The 22065-nt window shown below is 45.1% G+C and overlaps 1 protein-coding gene across 1 annotated transcript in view; it reads left to right on the top strand.

Annotated features, from left to right (window-relative positions):
• The window catches only part of catip (ciliogenesis associated TTC17 interacting protein), a 50329-nt gene that overhangs the window by 10984 nt on the left and 17280 nt on the right, over positions 1 to 22065 (top strand). The window contains exons 2-3 of the mRNA XM_068034465.1: positions 4914 to 5233; positions 7861 to 8046. Coding sequence (XP_067890566.1) covers positions 4930 to 5233; positions 7861 to 8046 — 490 coding nt within the window. The 5' untranslated portion in view covers positions 4914 to 4929. The remainder of the gene's footprint in view (positions 1 to 4913; positions 5234 to 7860; positions 8047 to 22065) is intronic.

Below are 22065 nucleotides of genomic sequence, written 5' to 3'. Positions count from 1 at the left end.
AACGGTACTGCTTTAACGCAGTAAGTTGCAAAAACTGAGTCAAAGAATGCATTCTTGTTGCCTGGGATACAGCCATTCAGGACCAGAGAGCGAGAGATACATTGTTACAATTTAATTTTGAATTGGCTTATAGTGGAAACAGACTGTTCTAACTCAGAAAAAACAGACAGGCAGTTGTGTGTTAGCACCTGAAAGGAGGGCTCTCAGGCTATTTAAACTGAAGGAAGATAATTTAGTCTGTTTATTTATTATTCTCTCTCAAAATTCGAAAAAGGTCAAGCCAAAACAGAGATCTCTGATAATTTAAACTTAAGAAAGGGAAGTTAGACTGTGACAATCTTTTATCCCTCAAAAAATTCTAAAGCCAAATTGATTCATTAAAAAGTGTTTGCAAGTTGTTAATTGTTAAAATTCATTGCTGGAGAAAAAGCATCAATTTCAACTTCTAAATTAGACTACAGACTGTTCTACTGTTGAAGAACCTTTTTTCTCCCCATCGAACGGCTGTGAGGACTTCAAGCAACCTTGGACTGCTCCACCTCCAGCAAGAGCGTAAATCTGCAAGGACTCTAAATTTTTTCTATTTTAAATGTTGTTTATGTCTCAGTAGAATTTAATTTTTCTAATTAAAAAGTTAATTTGTTGATTTGAGGCAAAATTTGATTAGGAATTGTCAGCATGGCTTTGTCAGAGGGAGGTTATGCCTAACAAATTTGATTGAATTTTTTGAGCATTTAACCAGGTGTGTAGATGAGGGTAGTGTAGTTGATGTAGTTTACATGGATTTCAGCAAAGCCTTTGACAAGGTCCCACATTGGAGACTTATCAAGAAAGCAAATGCACATGGGATACAAGGTAACTTGATAAGGTGGATTCAAAATTGGCTTAGCTGTAGGAGACAGAGAGTGATGACAGACGGCTGTTTTAGTGACCGGAAGCCAGTGTCCAGTGGCGTACTACAGGGATCTGTGCTGGGTCCCCTATTGTTTGTCATTTATACAAACGACATAGATGACTATGTGGGGGGTAGGATCAGTAAGTTCGCGGATGACACAAAGATTGGCCGAGTGGTTAACAGTGAGGTGGAGTGTCTTAGGTTACAGGAAGATATAGACGGGATGGTCAAATGGGCAGAAAAGTGGCAGATGGAATTTAATGCTGAAAAGTGTGAGGTGATACACTTTGGAAGGAGTAATGTGACACGGAAGTATTCAATGAATGGCCTGACACTGGGAAGTTCCGAGGAACAAAGGGACCTTGGTGTGTTTGTCCATAGATCTCTGAAGGCAGAAGGGCAGGTTAATAGGGTGGTGAAAAAGGCATATGGGACACTTGCCTTTATCAATTGAGGCATAGATTACAAAAGCAGGGAGGTCATGTTGGAGTTGTACAGAACTTTGGTAAGGCCACAGCTGGAGTACTGTGTGCAATTCTGGGCGCCACATTATAGGAAGGATATGATTGCATTGGAGGGGGTGCAGAGGCGATTCACCAGGATGTTGCCTGGGATGGAACATTTAAGCTATGAAGAGAGGTTGGATAGGCTTGGGTTGTTTTCACTGGAGCAGAGAAGACTGAGGGGTGACCTGATCGAGGTGTACAAGATTATGAGGGGCATGGACAGGGTGGATAGGGAGCAGCTGTTCCTCTTAGTTGAAGGGTCAGTTACGAGGGGTCACAAGTTTAAGGTGAGGGGCGGGAGGTTTATAGGGGACTTGAGGAAGAACTTTTTTACCCAGAGGGTGGTGACGGTCTGGAATGCCCTGCCTGGGAGGGTGGTAGATGTAGGTTGCCTCACATCCTTTAAAAAGTACCTGGATGAGCACTTGGCACGTCATAACATTCAAGGCTATGGGCCAAGTGCTGGCAAATGGGATTAGGTAGACAGGTCAGGTGTTTTTAATGCATTGGTGCAGACTTGATGGGCCGAAGGGCCTCTTCTGCACTGTATTATTCTTTGATTCTGTGATTCTGTGATTTAAAGACATTTGGTTTGGTTCACGTCATTCGGGGGTTAATAGATGGTACAATTTGGCTGGGTCTTTCTTTAATTTGGAAAGTTTAAAATGATATGTTGGGCGATCTGTGGAGGGACCGAATTTAAATAATAGTGCGTTTCTCCCACCATCAGAATCGTATATTTTGAATGGGAGCTTTGACTTGAGCTGTCAGTCATAACAACTTGAAACGGAAAAATGTATAGGGCTTGGGGGAAAGAGCAGGGGAGGTCAGACACTAACTGGATATCTCTTTCAAAGAGCAAGCACAGGCACAAGGGGCCAAATGGTCTCCTTCTGTGCTGTGTGATTCTATGATTTTAGGAATGCAAGTGTTTCATTTCCTCCTGGAAAGTGCATACATGTGACAGACTGTGGGTGAAAACAGACTTTGGCTAATGGCACCACCTAACCTTCTCCCCCTACCATTGCTGAATACCCCACCATCAACATGCTGGGGGTTACCATTGACCAGAAACTGAATTGGATCGGCCATATAAATACTGTCGCTACAAGGGCAGATCAGAGGCTGGGAATTCTGTAGTGAGTAACTTACCTTCTGACTCCTCATCTACAAGGCACAAGTCAGGAGTGTGATGGAATATTCTCTACTTGCCTGGATGAGTGCACCTCCAGTAATACTCAACACACTCAATAACATCCAGGACAAAACAGCCCACTTGAGCAGCACCCCATTCGCCACCTTAAACATTCACTCCCTCCACCAGTAGCACACAGTGGCAGCCGTGTGTACCATCTACAAAAAGTGCAGCAACTTGCCACGGCTTCTTCAAAACCACCTTCCAAACCTGTGACCTCTACCACCTAGAAGGACAAGGGCAGTAGATGCATGGGAACATCACCACCTGCAAGTTCCCCTCCAAGTCACACACCATCCTGACTTGGAACTATATCACCGTTCCTTCACTGTCACTGGGTCAAAATCCTGGAACACCCCTCCCTGACTTCACTGTAGGTCTACTGTTACAATCCCGTTAGAGACCGTTAACTTTTAAAAAGAGAAAGTCGGATTCCCAGTTATTGCTGAAAGAATTATGCCGCATGATTTCAGGTTTTAAACAAAAAACTTTACTGTACAAGAGTTAAATAAAGCAAAACACTACTAATTTAACACTACAATTTGGAAAAATTTATATTTTAAACTTAAAATCTTAACAGAACACAAAAGCAAATATTTTAAACTCTAAATCTCAACAGAATACTCCTGTTTGACTGTTACGTCCACCCAAGAATTCATCTATATGTTACAGGATCTTGGCGGTTTGGTTCAATTCTCCTGGGACGAATCCAAAATGTACCAATAGCTCTTAGGAATTCACTTTGATTTCCTTAATTTCTCAGCGCTCTTTTGAGGTATAAAATCTCCAAGATCTGAACTTCCCAGGTTGAGCATGAGCCTGCCTCCAAACAGAACCACCCCTGTTCTCGACGGCTTCGTTGCTCCTGAGTCCAGCTGCTCCCAGAGCCAACAGCTTTCCAAAAGCCAACTGTGACCAATAGCTTGTCTGGCAGCAAGCACACAGATCAAAACACTAACAGGCATCCCCTGCATCATCTATCGCTATAGCAATGTGGTACAAGTAGGATGTCCCAGATAGCAATTTAAACAAACTATTTCCAACTCCAAATCTTTTCTTTGTTCTGGAAAATTATATTAATAATTTAAACCCCTGATTGAGGCAGCTGCAGACACACTGTCTCCATCAAGAGGTTCCAAGAGATTCCCATTGTTTAGGATCTTCACACTTCCCATTATAACCTTACTAGATAAACTTGGGCCATCCTTTGATTTGTAACCAGCTTCTCAAACCAGGTGTTTTCATTTGCCTTGCATTAAAAAAAAAATCAATTCCCCAAATTAAATGTTACTTCTAGAAAATTAACACATTGCCATGAACAAGGTGATCGTAACAGTACCTACACCACCTGGATTGCAGCGGTTCAAGAAGGTGACTCACCATCACCTTCTCAAGGGCAGTTTGGGATGGGCAATAAAAGCTGGCCTAGCCAGCGATGCTCACATCCCATGAACGAATACAAATAAAATGGGGCCAGGTCGCTGTGATTTCCAGCACCTGTACAACTGTACCCCATTGACCATCAGGACAAAGAAAAAAGCCAGTCTCATAGGAACAACTAGAGGCCATTCAGCCCCTTGAGTCTGTTCTGACATTCAGTGTGACCATGGCTGATCTGTATCTTAACTCCATTTACTCATCTTAGTTCCATATCTCTTAATACCCTTGTCTAACACAAATTTGTCTATCTCAGTTTTGAAATTTTCAGTTGACACCTGAGACTCAACAGTTTTTGGGGGAGAGAGTTCCAGATTTCCACTACCCTTGTGTGAAGAAGTGCTTCCTGACATCACCCGTGAACGGCCCAGCCCTGATTTTAAGGTTGTGCCCCTTGTTCTGGACATTTCCGGAGGAAATAGTTTCTATCTATCTACCCTATCAACTCCTTTAATCATCTTAAACATCTCAATTAGACCACCCCTTAATTTTCTACACTTGAGGGAATACAGGCCGAGTCTTTGCAAAGTATCCTCATAATTTAACCCTTTTAGCCCCGGTGCCATTCTGGTGAATGCAAAGTTCTGGTCCCTCTGGAGATCAGCAACTTTGAGATCTCATCTGCTTGCTGGAAGGTATCGGTTCTTCTGAGAGATATTTCCTTGGATGCCTGCTTCATGATAGGCAATGGTGAGTTACTGCAGAAACAGAGCCTGGCACGTGTCAACACCTTCGCAAAAGGAGAGGGAGTGTGAGGGCGAGGAAAACCGTGGGATGGGCGAAATGTTGTTTTTTTGATGGGCACAGGATAAAATTACTCTTTTTGAGCTACACAAAGTGAATGGATTCATTCGCCTGAAGTTTTCGTTTTGTGTTGTAGGGAAGGACATTGCAGAATGTCGACCTCGGAATTTCCAGCACTGCCAACATCCTCGCGAGAGTCTGCATCCTCTGGAGAGTCAACATCCCTGGGAGAGCTGGAAGCTCCAGAGGTGGAATTCTCTCAGACACATCTGGTGGACCAGGAATCGTTGGATCAGCCTACAGAGCTAGCAACCCCAGATCAGCCTGAGGCAGAAGACCAGTCGGCACCCCCACAGCAGCCACCACCTCCAGAGCAGCCGCCACCTCCAGAGCAGCCACCACCAGAGCCTTTGCCAACAGCCAGTCCTGAAGCCATTAAGTTCCTGGCTTCATTCAGTAAGTGTTCTTCTTCCACGGCTGAAGATAGTGCCAATCTCAGCCAGAACTGTACATATGGCATTGTCCTGTCATGTGTCCCTTCCACTGACCAACAACTCAGATATATGTGTCTGTTCATCACCGTTGTCCCATACACTATCCACATGTGGCTAACAGGGAATCCAACGGGGCTAATTGCATCCCTGATTGGTGAATAAAAAAAAAGGCATAGACACTGTCGTTGGGCGTGTGGCCTCAATACTCATGTTGGCACATGTTCAGGTGAAATTTTTGTGCATTTATCGGTAAGATGGTAAGAGGAAAAGCAGAATGTGTGAGTGTTTTTTGATTGCTGTGAGGACTTTAGATCTTTGGTTACTGAATGGTGGTAGATGTTCAGTAAATATACACCCATGTCTGAAGTACATTTACTTGTTTTGTGTGTCAGGCATTTTCTACTAAGTTATGGTTAAAATGCCACACCTGGGGCTTGTCAGCGATTTCTATCAGATAACAGTGATGTACATATATGTGTGTGTGTGCATGGTATCCGATATTAAACCTGCATGAGCAGTGTTTGGCAAGGGTTAGAACTTCCTGGGTTCCTACCTGATTGGATGACACCTTCCATTGACTGACTACCTCTTCCTCCTTTCTAGCCGGAGGGGGATAGCTGACATTAGAAGCGTTTTGAGGGAAAGTATGGAAAAGGAAATGCTGACATTTTGTGGCTTATACTGTGTCACGATACTCGGCAGTTAGTTAGAGTTGTGTGCATATGTGCGTGTTTGTTTGTGTATATGAACGTGCATCCTTTCATTAAGCTGTGATGTTAACATTTGCCACATCAGGTGTAGACTGTCAGCTTCAAGTACTTCCAGGTCTTGTGCAACAATAACTGGTATTTACATAGCATTTATAACACAGTAAAACTTACCACGAACGTTATAAAGCAAAATTTGACATTAAGCCACATAAGGTGATATTAGGGCAGATGAACAAAAGCTTGACCAAAAGGGTGGGTTTAAAGGGGCACCTTAAATGAGGAGAGAGGTGGAGAGGTTTAGGGAAGAAATTCCAGAGCTTAAGGCCCAGGCAGCTGAAGGCAGGGCCGCCAATGGTGGAGCAATTAAAATTGGGGGCTGCTGAAGAGGCCAGAGGCCAGGATTAGATGAATACAGGTATCTTGGAGGGTTGTGGGCCTGGAGGATACAATCTTTGACACAAAGATTGGCCGAGTGGTTAACAGTGAGGTGGAATGTCTTAGGTTACAGGAAGATATAGACGGGATGGTCAAATGGGCAGAAAAGTGGCAGATGGAATTTAACGCTGAAAAGTGTGAGCTGATACACTTTGGAAGGAGTAATGTGACACGTAAGTATTCAATAAATGGACTGACACTGGGAAGTTCCGAGGAACAAAGGGACCTTGGCGTGTTTGTCCATAGATCTCTGAAGGCAGAAGGGCAGGTTAATAGGGTGGCGAAAAAGGCATTTGGGACACTTGCCTTTATCAATCGAGGCATCGATTACAAAAGCAGGGAGGTCATGTTGGAGTTGTACGGAACTTTGGTAAGGCTACAGCTGGAGTACTGTGTGCAATTCTGGTCACCACATTATAGGAAGGATGTGATTGTATTGGAGGTGTGCAGAGGCGATTCACCGGGATGTTGCCTGGGATGGAATATTTAAGCTATAAAGAGAGGTTGGATAGGCTTGGGTTGTTTTCACTGGAGCAGAGAAGACTGAGGGGTGACCTGAGCGAGGTGTACAAGATTATGAGGGGCATGGACAGGGTGGATAGGGAGCAGCTGTTCCCCTTAGTTGAAGGGTCAGTTACGAGGGGTCACAAGTTTAAGGTGAGGGGCGGGGGATTTGAGGAAGAACTTTTTTACCCAGAGGGTGGTGACGGTCGGGAATGCCCTGCCTGGGAGGGTGGTAGAGGTAGGTTGCCTCACATCCTTTAAAAAGTACCTGGATGAGCACTTGACACGTCATAACATTCAAGGCTATGGGCCAAGTGCTGGCAAATGGGATTAGGTAGACAGGTCAGGTGTTTTAATGCATCGGTGCAGACTCGATGGGCCGAAGGGCCTCTTCTGCACTGTATTATTCTGTGATTCTGTGAGGCGATTGCAGAGGTAGGGAGGGATTTGGAAACAAGGTAGAGCCAAAACAGGTACAGAACAGGTTAAATGCAGAGTAAAGCTCCTTCTACACAGTTTTAGCAAACGCTCCCAGTTTAGGTACAGCATGGGGTTAGATACAGAGTAAAGCTCCCTCTACACTGTCCCATCAAATACTCCCAGGACAGGTACAGCACAGTTTAGATACTTAAACTCCCTAAACTCCTCGTCTCTTTATTTCTCATCCTTTAAGACGCTCCTTAAAACCTACGTCTTTGACAAAGCTGTCGGTCACATGTTCTAGTATTTCCTTATGTGGCTCGGTGCCAAACATGATCTGGTGACACTCCTGTGAAGCACCTTCGAACATTTTTGCGACATTAAAGATGCTATATAAATGCAATTTGTTGTGCACCAGTCGGGGTTGCAATTGAACTTAGATCCCAGGGCTGAAAGAGTACTGCAATGTCTATTTTTAATAAATCTGCTGATTTCCGAGATGATGAATTATGTGTTTCAGTGGCGGAGGATTTCGAGATGATTTACTTCACGGACTCCCTGGTGACGTTTTCCGATACAGGGAAAGAGCTTGGTGAATTTACCATCACGATTCAGCCCATCCTGTATCATGGATTTCCATGTTTCAGTCTTTACGCCAACAGCCACGGCTCCATTGACACTATTCCATGTGGAACATCCATCTCAGGTAGGCCATGGCCGCAATTCCCGAGCTTCTAAAGCAGTGCAAATGCATATAAATCCTTCTCCTTCACCCATTCTTCATTTTTACCCTTCCCACCTGCAACTGCTGGCTTTGGCTGGGCTGCACTTCTGTTGGCATTGGCATACCATGCTTGCTCAAGCAATTATTCATGTGCCAGCTTAGGCAGCGAATGTCAGGAGACTATTTGTCTTCAGAGGGTATTGCAGCTGAGCTTGATGTGCCCATCTTCAACAGGGCTCATTGGATAATGTTCAGGAGCAGAACACAAGAACACAAGAAATAGGAGCAGAAGTAGACCATATGGCCCATCGAGCCTGCTCCTACATTCAATACAATCATGGCTGATCTTGGGCTTCAATTTTACTTTCCTGCCCGCTCCCCATATCCCTTGATTCCTTGTGAGACCAAAAATCTATTTATCCCAGCCTTAAATGTATTCAGTGATGGAGCATCCACAACCTTCTGAGGTAGAGAATTCCAAAGATTCACAACCCTTTGACTGCAGTAATTTCTCCTCATCTCAGTCCTGAATGATTGGCCTCTTATCCTGACACTGTGGCCCCGTGTTCTAGATTACCCGACAACTGGAAACAATCTCTCAGCTTCTACCCTACCAAGCCCTTCCATAGAAACATAGAAAATAGCAGCAGGAGTAGGCCATTCGGCCCTTCGAACTTGCTCCACCATTCATTATGATCATGACTGATCATCCAACTCAGTAGCCTGTTCCCGCTTTCGCCCCATACCTTTTGATCCCTTTAGACCCAAGAGCTATATCTAACTCCTTTTTGAAAACATACAATGTTCTGGCCTCAACTGATTTCGGTGGTAGCAAATTCCACAGGCTCACCACTCTCTGGGTGAAGAAATTTCTCCTCATCTCAGTCCTGAAAGGTTTACCCCGTATCCGTAGACTATGACCCCTGGTTCTGGACTCGCCCACAATCGGGAACATCCTTCCTGCATCTACCCTGTCAAGTCCTGTTAGAATTTTATAGGTTTCTATGAGATCCCCCCTCACTCTTCTGAACTCCAGCGATAATAATCCTAACCTACTCAATCTCTCCTCATGCGTCAGTCTCGCCATCCCAGGAATCTGTCTGGTAAACCATCGCTGCACTCCCTCTATAGCAAGAACGTCCTTCCTCAGATAAGGAGACCAAAACTGCACACAATATTCCAGGTGTGGCCTCACCAAGGCCCTGTATAATTGCAGCAAGACATCCCTGCTTCAGTACTCGAATCCTCTCGCTATGAAGGCCAACATACCATTTGCCTTTTTTACCGCCTGTTGCACCTGCATGCTTACCTTCAGCAACTGGTGTACGAGAACACCCAGGTCTCGCTGCATATTCCCCTCTCTCAGTTTATAGCCGTTCAGATAATAATCTGCCTTCCTGTTTTTGCTACCAAAGTGGATAACCTCACATTTATCCACATTATACTGCATCTGCCATGCATTTGCCCACTCACTCAACTTGTCCAAATCACCCTGAAGCCTCCCTGCATCCTCCTCACTACTCACCCTCCCACCCAGTTTTGTGTGATCTGCAAATTTGGAGATATTACATTTAGTTCCCTCATCGAAATCATTAATGGATATTGTGAATAGCTGGGGTCCTAGCACCGATCCCTATGGTACCCCACTAGTCACTGCCTGCCATTCGGAAAAAGACCCATCTATCCTTTGTTACCCATTTATATCTTTGTTTCCTGTCCGCCAACCAATTTTCTATCCAATGCAATACACTACCCCCAATCCCATGCGCTTTAATGCTAATCTTTTATGTGGGACTTTGTCGAAAGCCTTCTGAAAGTCCAAATAAACCACATCCACTGGCTCCCCCTCATCAACTCTACTAGTTAAATCCTCAAAGAATTCTAGTAGATTTGTCAAGCATGATTTCCCTTTCGTAAATCCATGCTGACTCTGTCTGACTCTACCACTGTTCTCCAAGTGCTCTGCTATAAAAATAAAATCTTTGATAATGGAATTTTCTCCACTACCGACGTCAGGCTGACTGGTCTATAATTCCCTGCTTTTTCTCTACCTCCCTTTTTAAATAGTGGGGTTACATTAGCTACCCTCCAATCTGTAAGAACTGTTCCAGAGTCTATAGAATCTTGGAAGATGACCACCAATGCACCCACTGTTTCTCGGGCCACTTCCTTAAATACTCTGGGATGCATACCATCAGGCCCTGGGGATTTATTGGCCTTCAATCCCATCAATTTCCCCAACACCATTTCTCTGCTAATACTGATTTCTTTCAGTTCCTCGCTCTCACTAAACCCTGTGTTCCCCAACATTTCTGGTATGATATTTGTGTCCTCCTTTGTGAAGACAGAACCAATGTATGCATTTAGTTGGTCAGCCATTTCTTTATTCCCCATAATAAATTCCCATGTTTCTGACTGTAATGGACTTACATTTGTCTTCACCAATCCTTTTCTTTTCACATACCTATAGAAACTTTTACAGCCAGTTTTTATGGTCCCTGCAAGCTTGCTCTCATACTCTATTTTCCCCTTCTTAATCAATCCCTTGGTCCCCCTTTGCTGAATTCTAAACTGCTCCCAATCCTCAGGTCTGTTGTTTATCCTGGCAAATTTATATGCCTCTTCCTTGGATCTAATGCTGTCTCTAATTTCCCTTGTAAGCCACGGTTTGGCTACCTTTCCCGTTTTACTTTTCGCCAGACAGGGATAAACAATTGTTGCAGTTCATCCATGCGCTCTTTAAATGGTTGCCATTGTCTGTCCACCGTCATCCCTTTAAGTAACATTTCCCAACCCGTCATGGTCAACTCATGCTTCATACCTTCATAGTTTCCTTTACTAAGATTCAGGACCCTTGTCTCAGAGTTAACTACCTCACTCTCCATCTTGCTGAAGAACTCTATCATATTATGGTCGCTCGTCCCCAAGGGGTCTCGCACCACTATATTGTCAATTATTCCTCTCTCATTACACAATACCCAGTCTAGGATGGCCTGTTCTCTCGTTGGTTCCTCAACGTATTGGTCCAGAAAACCATCCCGTATACACTCCAAGAATTCCTCCTCTACGGTATTGTGACTAATTTGATTTTCCCAATCTATATGCTGATTAAGGTCACCCATAATTACAGATGTTCCTTTATCGCATGCATCTCTAATTTCCTGTTTAATGCCATTCCCAACATAACCACTACAGTTTGGGGGTCTATATACAACCCCCACTAACGTTTTTTGCCCCTTAGTGTCTCTCAGCTCTACCCATACAGATTCCACATCGTCAGAGCTAATATCTTTCCTCACTATTGTGCTAATTTCCTCTTTAACCAGCAATGCAATTCCACCGCCTTTTGCTTTTTGTCTGTCCTTCCTCAATACTGAATATCCCTGGATGTTCATTTCCCATCCCTGGTTACCTTGCAGCCATGTCCCCGTAATCCCGACTATATCATACCCTTTTACATCTATTTGCGCGATCCATTCATCCACTTTATTGCAAATGCTCCGCACGTTAAGGTACAAAGCCTTAAGGCTTGTCTTTTTAACATTACTTGTCCTCTTCCCACTATTTTTCACTGTGGCCCTGTTTGATTCTGGCCCTTGATTTCTCTGCCTATCACTTTTCTTATTCCCCTTACTGTCTTTTGTTCTTGTCTTTGATCCCCGCTCCTCTGACTCCTTGCAAAGGTTCCCATCCCCCTACTATTTTAGTTTAAACCCTCCCCAACTGCTCTAGCAAATACTCCCCCGAGGACATCAGTCCCGGTCCTGCCCAGGTGTAACCCGTCCAGTTTGTACTGGTCCCACCTCCCCCAGAACTGGTCCCAATGTCCAAGGAATCTAAAACCCTCCCCCTCACACCATCTCTTCAGCCACGTATTCATCCGATATATCCTGCTATTTCTACTCTGACCAGCACGTGGCACTGGTAGTAATCCTGAGATCACTACCTTTGAAGTCCTACTTTTCAACTTACTTCCTAGCTCCCTATATTCTGCTTTTAGGACCTCATCCTTTTTTTTAACCTATATTGTTTGTACCAATGTGTACCATGACCATTGGCTGTTCACTCTTCCCCTTCAGAATGTCCTGTAACCGCTCTGAGACATCCTTGACCCTAGCACCAGGGAGGCAACATACCATTCCTGGAGTTTCTTTTGTGGCCGCAGAAATGCCTATCTATTCCTGTTACAATTGAATCCCCTATAACTATTGCATTCCCACACTTTTTACTCCTCCCCTGTGCAGCAGAGCCAACAGTGGTGCAACAAATTGGGTTGTTGCTGCTTTCTCCTGAGAGGCCATTCCCCCCAACAGTACCCAAATCAGTATACCTGTTTTGCAGGGGAATAGCCACAGGAGATTCCTGAACTGCCTGCCTAGTGCTCTGCCTGGTGGTCACCCATTCCCCTCCTGCCTGTGGGGTCTGAGCCTGCTGTGTGACCACCTCTCTATACGTGCTATCCACGATATTCTCCACTTCGTGGATGCTCCACAGTGTCCCCAGCTACCGCTCCAGCTCCGAAACCCGGGCTTCCAGGAGCTGCAGCTGGAGACACTTCCTGCACACATGCTGGTCCCGGGCACTGGAAATGTTCCCGGCTTCCGACATGGAGCACGAGGAGCACACCACGGCTTTGAGCTCTCCTGCCATGACTTAATCCTTTAAATTAAATTAAACCTTCTGGAAGATCTTAATGTCCAATAATATCAGTTACTCGAGGGCCCTTCTTCCCTGGTCTTCGTTACTACAGAACTCCCTAAAAAAAAACTCTACTGACTATATTTGAAATAAACTTTAAACTTTTAAACTTTTCTTACCTGAGATACTTACCCAGCTATTTAGAGCTATTCCCTAACAGCAGTGACTCACCAACCAATCACCTTGCAGCTCTCCTGAAACATCACTGTTAACTTTTTTTTCAAAACTCCGGCGTGCTGGAAGAGGTCCGACTGCTCTCCACTCCGCTCCCGGAAGGTAAGAGACTGGGCCTCGATCCTCGGGTTCAATTTATATGCTCCGCACTCGGCGTTCTCCCCACAGGTCCACTCAGCTCCGCTCCCGGAAGGTAAGAGACTGGGCCTCGATCCTTGGGTTCGATTTATAGGCTCTGCTCTCAGCGTTCTCCCCACAGGTCCGCTCTGCTCCTCTCTGCTCCACTCCCGGAAGGTAAGAATCTTGTATGTCTCAATTAGATCACTTCTCATTCTTCTAACCCCAGAGAATATAGGCCTAATTTACTCAGCCTCTCATCATAGGACAACCCCCTCATCCCAGGGACCAATTTAGTAAATCTTCGCTGCACTGCCTCCAGTGCAACTATATCCTTTCTTAAATGTGGGACCAAAACTGCACACAGTATTCCAAGTGCAGTCTCACCAAAACCCTGTACAATTTTAGTAAAACTTCTTTATTCCTGTACTCCAATCCCCTTGCAATAAAGGCCATCATGCCATCTGCCTTTCTAATAACCTGCTGCACCTGCATGTTAACTTTGTGCGTTCCTTGTACGAGTACCCCCAAGTCTCTCTGAACATCAACACTTACCAGTTTAATCCCTTTTTTAAAATATTCTGATTTTCTGTTTTTACGACCAAAGTGAACAACTTCACACTTCATTATACTCCATTTGCCATCTTGTTGCCCACTCACTTAACCTGTCTATACCTCTTTGCAGCCTCTCTACATCCTCCCCACAGTTTACCTTTCTACCGAGATTTGTATCATCAGCAAACTTAGATACATTACTCTCAGTCTCTTCACCCAAGTCATTAATATAGAGTGTAAATAGCTGAGGCCCCATCACTAATCCTTGTGGCATGTAACTATTCGCTGCCTGCCAACTTGAAAATGCCCCATTTATGCCCACTGTTTGCTTCCTGTCTGTTAACCAATCCTCTATCCATGCGACGATATTACCCCAACACCATGAGCCCTATCTTGCCTATTAATCTTTTATGTGGCAGCTTATCGAATGTCTTTTGAAAATCCAGGTATAGAGTCATAGAGCTATACAGCACAGAAACAGGCCCTTCGGCCCATCATGTCCATGCCGGCCATGAAGCACCTATCTACTCTAATCCCATTTTCCAGCACTTGGCCCGTAGCCTTGTATGCCATGGCATTTCAAATGCTGATCTAAATACTTCTTAAATGTTAAATGCCCTTCAGGCAGTGCTTTCCAGATTCCAACCACCCTCTGGGTGGAAACATTTTACCTCAAATCCCCTTAAGCCTCCTGCCCCTTACCTTAAATCTATGCCCCCTGGTTATTGACACCTCCGCTAAGGGAAAAAGTTTCTTCCTATCTATGCCCCTCCTAATTTTGTATACCTCAATCAGGTCCCCTGTCAGTCTTCTCTGCCCAAAGGAAAACAACCCTAGCATATCCAACCTTTCTTCATAGCTGAAATGCTCCAGCCCAGGCAACATCCTGGTGAATCTCCTCTGCATCCTCTCCAGTGCAATCATATCCTTCCTCCAGCGTGGTACCCAGAACTGTACACAGCACTCCAGCTGTGGCCTATCTAGCATTTTATACAGCTCCATCATAACCTCCCTGCTCTTCTATTCTGTGCCTCGGCTAATAAAGGCAAGTATCCTATATGCCTTCCTAACCACCTTATCTACCTGTGCTTCTGCCTTCAGTGATCTATGGCCAGGTGCACCCAGGTCCCTCTGACCTCTGTACTTCCTAGGGTCCTACCATCCATTGTATATTCCCTTGCCTTGTTAGTCCTTCCAAAATGCATCACCTCACACTTCTCAGGATTAAATTCCATTTGCCACTGCTCTGCCCATCTTACCAGCCCATTTATATCGTCTTGTAATCCAAGGCTTTCCTCCTCACTATTTACGACACCACCAGTTTTCATTTCATCTGCGAACTTACTGATCATACCTCCTATATTCACGTTTAAATAATTAATGTTCACTACAAACAGCAAGGGTCCCAGCACCGATCCCTGCAGTACACCATTGGTCACAGGCTTCCAATCGCAAAAGCAACCCTCGACCATCACCCTCTGCCTCCTGCCACAAACCAATTTTGGATCCAATTTGCCAAATTGCCCTGGATCCCATGGGCTCATACCTTCTTGACCAATCTCCCATGCGGGACCTCATCAAAAGCCGTACTGAAGTCCATGTAGACTACGTCAACTGCTTTACCCTCATCTACACACCTAGTCACCTCCTCGAAAAATTCAATCAAATTGTTATATATAATCTTACCCGACAAAGCCATGCTGACTATCCTTGATTAATCCCCACCTCTCCAAGTGGAGATTAATCCTGTCGCTCAGAATTTTTTCCAATAATTTCTTTATCACTGATGTTAGACTCACTGGCCTGTAACTACCTGGTTTATCCCTGCTACCCTTCTTGAATAATGGTACCACATTCGCTGTCCTCCAGTTCTCTGGCACCTCTCCTGTGGCCAGAGAGGATTTGAAAATTTGTGTCAGAGACCCTGTAATCTCCTCCCTTGCCTTACATAGCAGCCTGGGCCTGAGGGTTTATCCACTTTTAAGCCCGCTAAAACTGCTTATACTTCCTCCCTTTCAATGCTAATATGTTCAAGTATATCACAATCCCCTCCCTGATCTCTACACCTACATCGTCCTTCTCCATAGTGAACACAGATGAAAAGTAATCATTTAACACCTCACCTACGTCCTCCGGCTCCACACACAGATTGCCACACTGGTCCCTAATCTTTCCCTGGTTATCCTCTTACCCTTAATATGCTTATAAAACACCTTGGGATTTTCCTTTATCTTGCTCGCCAGTGTTTTTTCATGCCCCCTCTTTGCTCTCCTAATTACTTTTTCAAGTACCCCCTGACACTTTATTTATTTATTTTTTTTATTTAGAGATACAGCACTGAAAGAGGCCCTTTGGCCCACCAAGTCTGTGCTGACCAACAACTACCCATTTATACTAATCCTACATTAATCCCATATTCCCTACCACATCCCCACCATTCTCCTACCACCTACCTACACTAGGGGCAATTTACTATGGCCAATTTACTTATCAACCTGCAAGTCTTTGGCTGTGGGAGGAAACCAGAGCACCCGGCAGAAACCCACACAGTCACAGGGAGAACTTGCAAACTCCGCACAGGCAGTTCCCAGAACTGAACCCGGGTCACTGGAGCTGTGAGGCTGCGGTGCTAACCACTGCGCCACTGTTCCGCCCACTTCACCACTGTGCGCCACTTTCTATACTCCTCTAGGGCCTCCGCTGTTTTCAGCCCTCTGAATCTGCCATAAGCCTCCTTTTTTAATTCATCCAATCCTCTATATCCCTTTACATCCAGGGTTCCCTGGACTTGTTAGTCCTACCCTTCATCTTTATGGGAACATGTTGGCCCTGAACTCTCACTATTTCCTTTTTGAATGACTCCCACTGGTCTGATGTACTTTGCTACAAGTAGTTGCTCCCAGTCCACTTTGGCCAGATCCTGTTTTATCATATTGAAATCAGCCTTCCCCCAATTCAGTACCTTTATTTCTGGTCCATCTTTGTCCTTTTCCATAACTACCTTAAATCTTCCAGAGTTATGGTCACTATTCCCGAAATGTTCCCCCACTGACACTTCTACCACTTGTCCAGTTTCATTCCCTAGGATTAGGTCCAGTACCGCCCCTTCTCTTGTAGGACTTTCTACATGCTGGCTCAAAAAGCTCTCCTGGATGCACTTTAAGAATTCTGCACCCTTTAAGCCCTTTGCACTAAGACTATCCCAGTTAATATTCAGGAAGTTGAAATCCCCGACTATTATTACCCTATTACTTTTACACCTCTCTGAGCTTTGCCTACATATCTGCTCCTCTATCTCTCCCTGACAGTTTGGAGTTCTGTAGTACACTCCCAGCAAAGTGATTGACTTTTTTTGTTTTTAAGTTCTACTCATATGGCCTCATTTGAGGAACCTTCTAAGATATCATCCCTCCTTACTGCAGTAATTGACTCCTTGATCAATAGTGCAATGCCACCTCCTCTTTTACAACCCCCCCCCCTCCACCCCCATCACGCCTGAAGATTCTATACCTTGAATATTGAGCTGCCAGTCCTGCCCTTCCCTCAACCATGTCTCTGTGATAGCAATAATATCATATTCCCATATGGTAATCAATGCCCTCAATTCATCTACCTTACTTGTAAGAGTCCTTGCATTAAATTAGATGCAATCCAGCCTTGCATTATTCGCTTGTGCCTAAACAGGTCTATAGTTGCTCTGCCTTCCAGACTGACTTAGTTTCTCTTCTATATTTGGCTGTGCATCACCCCGTACTGTACCTCCACTCTGTATCCCACCTCCCTGCCAAATTAGTTTAAACCTCCCCCCCCCCCCCACCAACAGCACTAGCAAACCCCCCTGCAAGGATGTTGAACCCATTCCCGTTCAGGTGCAACCCGTCCCACTTGTACAGGTCCCACCTTCACCAGAAACAGACCCAGTGATCCAGGAAACTAAAGCCCTCCCTCCTGCACCATCTCTTCAGCCACGCATTCATCTGCTCTATCCTCCTATTCCTATACTCACTAGCACGTGGCACCAGGTGTAATCCAGAGATTACAACCTTTGAGTTCCTGCTTTTTAATCTGCTACCTAGCTCCCTAAATTCTTGTTGCAGGACCTCATCCCTCTTTCTACCTATATCGTTGGTACCAATGTGAACCACGATTTCTGACTGTTCACCCTCCCCCTTTGGAATGTTCTGCAGCCGCTCCGTGACATCCTTGACCCTAGCATCAGGGAGGCAACATACCATTCTGGAGTGACATTTGTGGCCACAGAAACGCCTAGCTGTACCCCTACGCTAGAATCCCCTATCATTATAGCTCTCCCACTCTATTTCCTCCCCTCCTGGGCAGCTGAACCACCCGTGGTGCCACAGACTTGGCTCTTGCTGCATTCCCCTAAGAAGCTATCTCCCCCAACAGTATCCAAAGTGGAAAAGCTGTTAGAGAGGGAAATGGACCCAGGGGTCTCCTGCACTACCTGCCTAGTTCTTCTACTCTGCCTGGTGGTCACCCATTCCATTTCTGCCTGAACAGTCTTTACCTGCGGTGTGACCACCTCCCTGTACGTGCTATCCACAATGATCTCAACCTCGCAGATGTTGCACAGTGTCCCCAGCCGCCACTCCAGATCTGAAACACAGATTTCGAGTAGCTGCAGCTGGAGACACTTCCTGCATACGTGTTTGCCCTGGACACTGGAAGTGTCCCTGACTTCCCACATTGCACAGGAGGAGCCCTCCACTCTGCCGAGCTGCCCTGCCATGACTTACCCTTAATTTACTTCCTTAAATTACTCAAAAATTAGATATTATTTACACTAGGGATCTTGATTCCTTAAAAAAAACACTACTTATATAAAAAACTGTAGACCTTACCCTACTCCCAATAAGGTTTAATGCCACTAATGAACTTTACGAATACTAATAAATCCTTACAATTACTGATAAATTACCTGAGTTTTGAAAGATAAATGAGGAAAATAACAAAATACTCACCAAATAATCACTTACCTGTTTCCTTGTGATGTCACTTTTTATTTTTTCTCTGAATGTGGTGCGCTCACAGACTGAGCCCCAGCCCCAGCTTTCGGACCGCTCTCCTCTCGGACCACTCTCCTCTCGAGCTGATTTTAAGCTCTCAGACCACTCTCCTCGTGCGCTGTTTTGAAGCTCTCGGACCACTCTCCTCTCGAGCTGATTTGAAGCTCTCGGACCGCTCCCCTCTCGCGCTGTTCTGAAGCTCTCGGACCACTCTCTTCTCGAGCTGATTTGAAGCTCTCGGACCGCTCCCTGCTCGCGCTGTTCTGAATCTCTTGGACCGCTCCCCTCTCGCGCTGTTCTTAAGCTCTCGGACCGCTTCCCCCTCTCGAGCTGATTTGAAGCTCTCGGACCGCTCCCCTCTCGAGCTGATTTGAAGCTCTCGGACCGCACCTGGTTCCCCTTTATTTGCCCTACTATTTACATCCTCAAAAAACTCTAATTAATTTGTCAAACAGGATCTCCCTTTAGTAAGACCATGCTGACTTGTTCTAATCATACTATGCTTTTCCAAGTGCAATGTTAAGACTTCTTCAACAATAGTTTCCAGCATCTTCCCAATGACTGATGTTAGGCTAACTGGCCTGTTCCCTGTTTTCTTTGTACCTCCTTTCTTGAAAAGCAGTGTAACATTTGCCAACTTCCATTTTGATGGGACTATTCCTGAATCTAAGGAATTCTGGAAAATCATAGTCAGCACATCCACTATCTCTGCGGCTATCTCTAGTAGAACCCTAGGATGTAGGCCACCTGGTCCCAGGGACTTGTCAGATTTTAGTGCCTCAAGTTTCTCCAATACTTTTTTCTTGGCTGATATCAATATCCTTAATTTCCTCACTCTTTTTAGCCCCTAGTTTACTGCCTATTTCTGGTATGGAATTTGTGTCTTCTACTGTAAAGACAGACACAAAATGTTTGGTCAATGCCTCTGCAATTTCCTCATTCCCCATGATGCCTCTGCCTCGAAGGGACCAACGTCTGCTTTAGCTACTCTCTTCCTTTCCATGTACTTATAAAAGCTCTTGCAATCTGTTTTTATATTGCTGGCTAGTTTACTCTCATATTCTATTTTTCCCTTTTTATCAAGTGTTTGGTGGCCCTTTGCTAGTTTCTAAAACACTCCCAATCCTCAGACTTGCTATTATCTTCTGAAACATTGTAAGCCTCTTCTTTTAGTCTAATACTCTCCTTAACCTCCTGAGTGAGCTACGGATGGGTCTTTCTTGACGAGTTTTTGTTTTTGAACGGAATGTACTTTTGTTGAACCCTTTGAATTGTATGGACCACCACAATTGGATCCTCCACTTCCCACTCCAGGTTCCTTTCCAGCCGCGAGCAGATGTCCCTAACCCTGGCATTGGGCAGGCAATGCAGCTGTCGGAGCTCCCAGTTCGGCTACACTGACTATACTGTCTCTTATCACTACCACATTCCTCTTCACTCCTCCCACTGGAATGGCATCTTTCACCATGGTGCCATGGTCAGTCTGCTCATCCACCTTGCAGCCCTTCTTTTCATCCACACAGGTAGCAAGTACCTGGTACCTGTTGGACAAGGTCAGGGGCTGAGGCTCCACCATCACTACATGCTGATTCCCCCTACCTGCCTCACTTGCAGTCACACCCTCCTGTCCCTGACCATTGGCCATCTCTAATGTTCTCCCTACTCTAAGGGGTGTGACTGCCTCCTGGAACAAAGTATCCAGGTAACTCTCCCCCTCCCTGATGTTCCGCAATGTCTGAAATTCAGTCTCCAGCTCAGCAAGTCTGAGCTGAAGTCGTGCAAGCTGCAGACACTTACTGCAGACATGGTTGTCCGGGGTTACAGTGAATTCCACAGATTCCCACATGCTGCAGTTGCAGCGCGCCACCTGCCTGCCATCTCTGTACAATCTTATTTTTTAATTAGACAATTAGTTAATAATTTAAGCTGAAGTAATGGAAAGTTGGATACTTTGGAGTCAAAGGAAGAAGACAGGAAAAGGAGCCCCTCTTTCCCCCTCTGCACCGAATTCCCACATGCACCAAATTCACTCTGGCAAATGTCTCACTCAGGCAACTGTATCTTCTTGTCCCCTCACTGCCAAAATCCCAGTCCAGTTGCTGAGTACTAACTACTGTCATTCTGGCTGAGATCAGCACTGACCAAGAATCAGATCTGTTCTGAATGGCTCGATGCTGCACTATTTGATGCATGTACCATATTGTTTCATTGGGGGCAGCTGTGGCATCTCTGAGACTAACGCAGAGCCTTCCGCTTGCAAAACCATAACTTGCAAATCCAGAGTTGCGGAAACCTGACTCAGGCCTTAATAATAGAAAGGACGTCTTGCATTTATATAGCGCCTTTCACAACCTCAGGACATCCAAAAACGCTTTACAGTGAATGAAGTACATTTGAAGTGCAGTCATTGTTGTAATGTAGGAAACGTAGCAGCCCCAGAGGTGAAAGGCCAGCATCAAACCTGCAGCAGTTTATATCAATTTTTATTGATTTTAGTTAGTAAGATGGGATTGATAACGTTAATCATCAGTTGAAATGTTGTGCCTTTAAGTCCAATTCCAGACACGAGCACAAAATCTAGGCTGACACTCCAGCGCAGTACTGAGCAAATGCTACACTGTTGGAGGTGCCGACCTTTGGATGAGACATTAAACACAAGAAGGTGAATGTAAAGGATCCCAAGGCACTATTTCGAAGGAGAGTAGGGGAATTCTCCCTGATGACCTGGTCAATATTTATCCCTCAACTAACATCTGATCATTTATCACATTGCTTTTTATGGGAATTTGCTGTGCCTAAATTGGCTTCTGTGTTTCCTACAATACAACACCAACTACACTTCAAAAGCGCTTTGGGATGGCCTGAGGTTATGAAAGGCGCCATAGAAATGCAAGTTTGTTCTTTCTTTAAGTAGTAATTCGGACAAATTCTCTCCCCCAACAAGTTCCTGTTCAGTGCATGGTAGAAAGTTGGCCTCAACCAGACTGCTGCAGGACAATAGTTTGGCTAATTCAGTTGCTGATCATCTTTTAACAATTCAATCTTGGGGCGTGGGCGTTGCTGGCAAGGCTGGCCATTTATTGCCCATGCCTTGGTTGCCCTGAGAAGGTGATGGTGGGCCTTCTTTGTGAATCTGTTGGGGTAGCGGTACAACTGAGTGTCTTGCTGGGCTACTTCACAGGGCATTCAGGTTGGTATGGGGCTGGAGTCACACATCGGCCCATTCAGGCTAAGGACGGCAGGTATCCTTCCCCTAAAGGGCACCAGTGAGCCAGGTGGGTTTTTACAACAACTAGACAGTTTTCATGGTCACTGTTACTGACACTGGACTTTTATTTCAAGAGTGTTTTTTAACTGAATTCCGAATTGCTGGTGGTGATCCAGAGTTGGAACCGTGGCTGATTTGTTTGATTTCTTCCAGCTCAGGGAG

The sequence above is a fragment of the Heterodontus francisci genome, chromosome 7 (assembly GCF_036365525.1).
Source record: "Heterodontus francisci isolate sHetFra1 chromosome 7, sHetFra1.hap1, whole genome shotgun sequence".
NCBI classification, from domain to species: domain Eukaryota; kingdom Metazoa; phylum Chordata; class Chondrichthyes; order Heterodontiformes; family Heterodontidae; genus Heterodontus; species Heterodontus francisci.
The sequence above is the reverse complement of the archived record's forward strand: the minus strand, read 5'-3'. Positions and strand labels throughout refer to the sequence as shown.